The following is a 7,453-nucleotide window of genomic DNA, read 5'->3' as shown; positions in this document are numbered from 1 at the left end:
GCAGCGTCCCCGCCCTGCTGCGGCTCAGGGTAGGGGTGAAACCACGGGAGAAATTCGTCATTAAAGGAAGAAACACACTCACGGCGGGGGAAACTAGAGGGCACCAATGCCCTGGGCTGAGATTCCCAGAAACCAAATCCCAATTTCCAGGGCGGGGCCATGCTCGTTCGGTTTATTTAATCAGAAACACTCCCAGAGTTGCCAGGAAAAGGTTCCAGGACAGCGGATCCTGCGGATTCCGGTGCATTAACACGGTCCAAGCACACCCCGAAGCCTGAGAGGGGGATTCCTTGAAGGGCAGCCCGAGCTTTCCAGGGATCTCAAATGGCATCCCCAAAAAGTGGCACCCCCTGGCTTCAACCCTGTGTTTGTGGGAGATGGAGGTGGGCTTGGGGCTCTGCAAGATTTGGGGATTTCACAGGGATTAGGGACAGAGAAAGAGTGGGAAAGAAGAGGAAAGAAAAAGAGGATAATGAAGGAGCTAGGGGCAAAAAAGGGGGAAATGAAGGGGGCAAAGAAAGGCGGAAAACTGAGGAAAAAAAGAAAGGGGGAGGAAAGAATAGGGTAAGGAAATAAGCAGGCAAAGAAGGGACAAAACAGGGGGAAGGGAAGAAAAGGACAACACAGGTGGCAAAAAAAAAAAAAGAAAAGGAAAGAATGGAATAAAGGATGAAGGGAGGACAGGGGGCAAAAAAGGTGAAAAAGGTGACAAGGAAAGGGAGGGGAAACAAGGGGGTAAAGAAAGAAAAGGGAAAGAAAACGGTGAAGCAAAAAGCGGGCAAAGAACAGGTAAAGGTGGAGCTAAGGAAGGAAGCTGGCAATAAAGGGGCAACAAAAGAAGCGGGGAAATGAGTAAAGAGGAGGACTAAGCAAGGAACGACGAAAGGGGCCCGGGGTTTCCCCGGCGCCGAGGAGGAGGCTCCCGTGCCTCACAGGGGCGTCCGGAGGGGCGGTCTGTTCCCGCTCCGTCCCAAATCTCGAGGAAACGAAACCGCGGCTCTGCGCCCGCCCCGCGGCGCCTCCACCTCCCGGAGCCGCACGCGTTCGCAGGTGCCACCACAGCTGTCCCCCAGCCCCAGGCATGCAGTCGCCGCTTCCGCCCTACGAGGTGCTGCCGACCGAAGTGAGCATGGAGGAGATGCCCCGCAGCACCACGGTGGTGGTGGAGGAGACGCAGCAGCAGCAGCAGCAGCCGCCGCCGCGGGACCACCTGGTGTGGTCCCTGTTCACCACCCTGTACGGCAACTTCTGCTGCCTCGGCCTCCTGGCCTTCGTCTTCTCCGTCAAGGTGAGGAGCCCGGGGGGACAGCGCGGGTGGGGGCGGCCCCGGGGACACCCACGGAGTCCCGGACATCAGGGACACCCACCGAGCCCCCAGCCCGGGATGCCCCATGGACCCCACTGAGCCCCCGTGGACCCCACAGAGCTCCCGGTCCCAGGGTGACCCATGGACCCCACAAACCCCAGACCAGAGGGTGTCCCAGGGTACCCCACAGAGTCCCCTCCTCATGGAGCCCTGACCCCACAGAGTCCCCTCTTTACGGAGCAGTGACCCCAGAGAGTCCCCTCTTTATGGAGCACTGATCCCAGGGAGTCCCCTCTTTATGAAGCCCTGACTCCACAGAGTCCCCCCTTCATGGAGCACTGATCCCACAGAGTCCCCCCTTCATGGAGCACTGATCCCACAGAGTCCCCTCTTTACAGAGCACTGACCCCAGGGAGTCCCGGCTACGAGTTCTGCAGGGTTTTGGGGCAGGGAGGGCAGTGGGCACCTCAGGGTATCCCCGGTGTTTTGGGGGGGTTCAGCCCGGTCTGGCGCCTCCAGCACCTCTCCCACAGCCCTGAGCCCCCCGGGACCCCCCCACCCCACTCCCCTGACTCTGCCTCTGCCTGTCCCCAGTCCAGGGACCGCAAAGTGCTGGGTGACTACAGCGGGGCCCTGAGCTACGGCTCCACGGCCAAGTACCTGAACATCACGGCCCTGGTCATCAACATCGTCATCGTCATCCTCGTCATTGTCTTCGTCTCCCTGGCCTTAGCCGGGGTCTTCAGCTCCCGCCACCCGTACGGGCCGTACGGGTACGGCAGCACTTAAGTGCCTGCCCTCCTTGCCCTCGGGCTGTGCTTCCCTCCCGGGGCTGGAGCCACAGTCCACGACAATCCTGCCTCGCCCGGAGCCCGCTGCTCTCCTTCCCTGTCCTTCCCCACTCGGAGCTTTCGTGGTGGCTGGAGCTGCCTGGGGATGGACACGGTGCCCCCGAGAGCAGCTGAGCACCCCAGCCCTGCCACGGCCTGCTTGGAGCCCCAGCTGCCTCAAAACAATTCTGGGGAGAAGCGCCTGGTTCAGAGAAACCCCGCTCCCTGAAATAAAAGTTTCTTTTACTTTTGCCGTGTCTCGGTTTCGTATCATTGAGGATGTGGTTTGGGGTTTGTTCTGCAGCAGCTTGGCAGGATGAGAAACAGGGTCAGCCCGTGGGATGGGCCTGGGGGAGGAGGTGTTTGAGGGTCCCCAGGAGCAGGGGAGAGATGAGAATCTTGACTCCATGTTTCAGAAGGCTGATTTATTACTTTATTGTATGTATTATATTTTTTAAAATTATATACTAAAGCTATACTAAAGAAAGAGAAAGGAGACATCAGAAGGCTATCAAGGAAAGGAATGATAACAAAATCTTGTGACTGACCAGAGGCACAACACAGCTGGACCTGTGATTGGTCATCAAGTAGAAACAGTTCGTGTGAGACCAATCAAAGATGTACCTGCCACATTTCACAGCAGCAGATAATTATTGTTTACATTTCTTTTCCGAGGCTTCTCAGGAGAAAAATCCTAGTGAAAGGATTTCCATAAAATGTGTCAGTGACACCTGAGGGAGGTGAAAAGTGTCCCCCATCACGGAGACACTGCTCAGGGGACACCCCAGGCACCCTGAACCTGGATGCTGCATCTGCACGGGCAGTGAAGCTCTTGGAAGGGTCACACGCGGGTGAGGGTGGGAGCTGATCCCTGCTGGGTGTCACCAGGAGCATTCCCATCCTCACCGGCCCTCAGGAGGGGCTGGCAGCAAACAGAGCTGAGGGCAAGCTGGCTTTGGGGGGGCAGGAGGTGCAAAGGGCTTGAGCAGGATGAGCTGGAATGGGACTGAGCAGGGCTGGAGAGGCTCCCAGAGGGAAGGGCCGGTGGCTTCTGCTGCTCCATCCCCAATCACCCCACCAGGGCTGGATTGCCCATCTCCCCCTGCAGCCAGGGGAGCTGTGCGATGCTCACAGCCCCCATCCCACATGCCTGGAGCCCCGTTTGCCTGGGCACAGCCGCCCATGTGCCCGCAGCAGGAAGCAGGGCAAGAATTCCGTGTCCCGCCCGGCTGCCATGCACAGCCTTCGCTTTCGCTATCAGCTCATCCCAGCCCGCAGCTCCCTCCCTTTGTGCTCCGGATTCCCTCCTCATCCCACAGGGGAGCGAGCTGCGGCCAGAGGGAGCCGCACCAAGAATCTCCTCTGAGTGTGTGTCTGCCATGCCTTTCTTGCTTTTTAACAAGAATTTAGCACACCAAGCACCACCAGCACATCCTGAGGATGTTGGGACCAAGGGTAAAACACAATTTAGGGCAGAAATAGAGTCAGGGAAAAACCCCTCTTCCCTAAGTGCAGCAGAATAACTTGTTAAGGACAACTGCTGTGATTAAGGGAATAATTTTGCTGTCAGCCCAAGGACCTTGAGGTTTATTCCTGTTGTGCAGCTTGGTGCAAACCCAGAGTTTCTGCTGTGATTTCCCCCATGGAGCCACCCTTGCAGCAAGTCAGGAAGGGAATTATGTGGCTCTCCCCTTAAGGACTGGAGTTATTTATAAAGAAAATAGGCAAATATCTCCAAGATATACCCACAAATGATGCTTTGAATGCCACTGACTATACACACAAGGACATCCTGGCTAGGAGGTGATGTGAACCACTCTCAAAATTAAATATCTGCCTCTTTTCCAGGTAAATCCACTTTAGCTCAGAGCCTGAATGGCTGTCAGGGCGGGATCCTCACACTTCGAGGGTGCCACACGTGTCCCTCCCTGCCCAGCCCGTGTCCCTGCCTGCCCGGCCCCGGAGTGGCCCCGGAGGGGACGTGGGCAGCCCTGGCCCAGCCCATGGGGCAGAGCCCCGGCCCTGCAGCTGGCCGGGCTCCCCCTTCCCCTGGGCACCCCTGGCCCTCGGCAGGGCCCGGTCCCGGGGCTGGGGCCCCGCACGGAGGGGAACAAAAGCGCGATTTTGCCTCTCCCCACGAACATGGGGCTCCTGCCAAGACGCCACTCGTAAGATGTCAGAAATCCCACTCACAAACACAGCGGATATTTGTTGCAGGATCGCTGGCACGGAGCCTCCGGTGAATCATTTTCTGCTCTGCTTTTTTCCCGGAAAACACGGGCTCCTTGCTGCAAAAGGAATCCGCTGCCTGCCCGGCCCCAGGCTCGGCCTGGCAAAACCAGTGCAGCCAATGGGAACTCAGGCCAGCAAAGGCCGCTGCTCCGAGATCCCAATTTCCTCCTTCTCCCTGTTTTTATCAGCAGCTTCCGGCACAAATCTAAAGGGCAACCCCACACAAGTTGACACGGAGAAAATTGACCCTTTCACATCCCAAAACAGCCACAGGCAAAGGCTCCCTCCCTCCCTCCTGTGACCACCCCAGGCTGCCATGGACAGCTCCCGCAGCCCACCTGCCACCCAAACTCGGGAGGAGAACAAAAACCCTCCAGCACGACGCTTGTAGTGACAGAGAATGAGGCATTGCTTTGGCCTGGCCAGGACATGCCCTGGAAAACATTCCCATCCACGCATAGTTCCTTACATGGTGTTTCCCATGTCTACACGGACAAAAAGTCAAAGAAATTCCCGTTCAGACGTCTTAAATTACACTTAGGAATTGCAGTTACACTTAAGAATTACAATTCTTAGTATTAGATCTCCTATCAGTTCTCTCAAGGATTCATTTCCCAGACAGGGAGGCGATGTTGGTTAATGGTCGCTAATGGTCCCCAGTATTCGCTAATGTTCTCTAATGCTCTTCTGGCAACTCCCAATCTGTGCCTGTTCAGATCACGGCCCTCTCCCGATGAACAGAATATTTCGAAGAAAAACTTGATTTCCCCTCCCCTTTGGCATAGGCGAACAAAATCCTGATTAATGTTGCATTTAAAAAATTAAATTTTTTATCATTTCAAACATCCAATCCAGTCCCCTCGGAGTCCTCAGGGCTCTCCCAAACCCCTTTAAGCCCCCCAGGGTCCCCAGGGCTGCCCTGCACCCCCAGCCTGCGTGGGCTGGGGGTCCCAGCGGGCCGTGCCCCCCCTCCCCCTGCGGGGCGGTGCGGGGCCGGTCCCCCGCCCTGAGCGAGCTCCGCTCCCGTTCCCGGCGCTCATTCCCGGCCATGGAGCCCCGGCAGGCGGACGTGTCCATCCCGCTGCAGTCCTCCGGCTGGGGGGCGGCCGCCCCCGGGCCCCGCTCCGAGCCGCAGCCCCGGGACTACGTGCTCTGGTCGGTGTTCAATGTGCTGCTGTGGTGCGCCCTGGGCGGGCTGGGCTGCTGCGGCTTCCCCGCGCTCGTCTGCTCCGTCAAGGTGAGGGAGGGGCCGGGGACCCCCGCCAGACCCGCCCCGGATCGAGCCCTGATCGGCCCCGGGACCCCCACCCAGACCAACCCCAGCCAGACGCTCCCGGGGCTCCCCGAACCCGGCACGGGAACCCCGGCGTGTCCCGGCTCCATCCCCACCTCCGGAGCCCCGAGCCAGCCCCACCCGGACCTTCCCCTCACCCGGGGATCCCCCGGCCCTCCCTGACACCCCCGCTCCTCTCCCCCTGCCCACCGCCCTCCAAACCCCTCTCCCATCACCTGATCCTCTCTCCCATCCCGGACCCCCAGTCTGGTCTCCCATCCCCGATGCCAGCCTCCCCCGGGACCCCCAAAGCCGTGTCCCCATCCCGGGACCCCCAAATCCCTCTGCCCACCCTGGGACCCCCAAAGCTTTGTGCGCACCCCAGGGCCTCCAAAGCCGTGCGCCCCGCTGGGACCCCCAAATCCGTGTGCCCACCCCGGGACCCCCAAAGCCGTGCGCCCAGCCTGGGACCCCAAAGCCACACTGTGCCCACCCTGGGACCCCCAAAGCCACACTGTGCCCACCCCGGGACCCCCAAAGCCACACTGTGCCCAGCCTGGGACCCCCAAAGCCACACTGTGCCTACCCCGGGACTCCCAAAGCCGTGTGCACACTCTGGGACCCCCAAAGCCGTGTCCCCCCAGCCCCCGCTGGCCTCGCCCTGTGCCCCGGGTGACAGCCGCGTCCCCAGGGTCCCAGCACAGCCTCGCAGCCACCCCGGGGGTTTGGCCCCCCAGTCTGTGCCCCACACACCCCGAGCCCCCCGCTTGCCCCCCAGGCCCGTGACTGCAAGCAGGCGGGGGACCTGGAGGGTGCGCGGCGCCACAGCCACCGCGCCAGGGTGGCCAACATCGTCTGCTCCGTGGCGGTGGCCCTCGTCTGGCTCATCTTCATCGTCATCGCCGCCACCTTCATGTCCCGATTCAGGCACACCTGACCGGCGCCCGGCCCAACCCGCGGGGTGCTGCCCCCTCCTCCTGCCTCCAAAATGCGTCCGCCCGGGGCGCGGGGGCGCAGGGAGTGACCCCGCTGTCCCCGCTGTCCCCGCACGGCCGCGGGACGGGACGGGGCGGCCAGGCTGGGGCGTGGGGGACAGGGGACAGCCCCCCACTGCCCCGCTTGGCTGCGCTCACACGCTCCCTGGCACCTGTGACACACCTGCGGGTCACTGCACCTGTGACACACCTGTGGGTCACCGCTGCCACCGATGGAGTTCGTCCCCTCGCTGTCACCTCCTCCACCGCGGGACATCGCGGAGAGAGAGTCCTCGGGCATCCTTGCGGCGTGCTCCTCCTCCTCCTCTTCCTCCTCCTGCTGCTCCCATCCCTGCCTCCATCCCGCCGCGGAGCAGGGCGCTTCCAGCCCAAATCCCATCTGGGATGTTATAGATACATATTATAATATTGGCTTTTCGCAAACATTAAAATAGATTTTATATGTGTAGCGTTATAAAAAGTTATACACCACACATTTTATACTTGTAGTGTATAACTCTGTTATATAGTTTTTATTTCTGCTGTTAATTAAGCTTGGGCATTTTGGTAAAACAGCTAAGATAAGCATGCTTGTGTTAAAATGCCTGCTTAGATGAGATAACATCCAATAAACAAATAAAAAAAGACTCCTGCTTACAGATATACCAAGTATCAACCCTCGCCATCTAGAGACAGTGTGGGCCAAACCAAAACTAAAAATAATAATAAAAAACCCTAAAACCACGACCAAAAAATTACACATACTCTAAAAAAGTAAAACCAAAAAAGAGTCATAGTAAACAATCCTTAAAATATGCAAACTAGTTTAAGAAAAAAG

The 7,453-nt window shown here is 58.8% G+C and overlaps 2 protein-coding genes across 2 annotated transcripts; both read left to right on the top strand.

Annotated features, from left to right (window-relative positions):
- The first annotated feature begins 743 nt into the window (after positions 1-743).
- LOC131084860 (dispanin subfamily A member 2b-like) lies at positions 744-2,350 on the top strand. Its single transcript, XM_058026619.1, has 2 exons — positions 744-1,288; positions 1,901-2,350. Exons 1-2 carry the CDS (start codon positions 1,082-1,084, stop codon positions 2,093-2,095), a joined length of 402 nt encoding a protein of 133 aa, XP_057882602.1. The 5' UTR covers positions 744-1,081; the 3' UTR covers positions 2,096-2,350.
- A 3,066-nt stretch (positions 2,351-5,416) lies between these two features.
- Positions 5,417-6,578, top strand: LOC131084898 (dispanin subfamily A member 2b-like). Its single transcript, XM_058026663.1, has 2 exons — positions 5,417-5,605; positions 6,420-6,578. Exons 1-2 carry the CDS (start codon positions 5,417-5,419, stop codon positions 6,576-6,578), a joined length of 348 nt encoding a protein of 115 aa, XP_057882646.1.
- Positions 6,579-7,453: the final 875 nt, after the last annotated feature.

This window comes from Melospiza georgiana, chromosome 6 (assembly GCF_028018845.1).
Source record: "Melospiza georgiana isolate bMelGeo1 chromosome 6, bMelGeo1.pri, whole genome shotgun sequence".
NCBI classification, from domain to species: Eukaryota; Metazoa; Chordata; class Aves; order Passeriformes; family Passerellidae; genus Melospiza; species Melospiza georgiana.
Note: the sequence above shows the minus strand (reverse complement) of the source record. Positions and strands in the feature narration are given on the sequence as shown.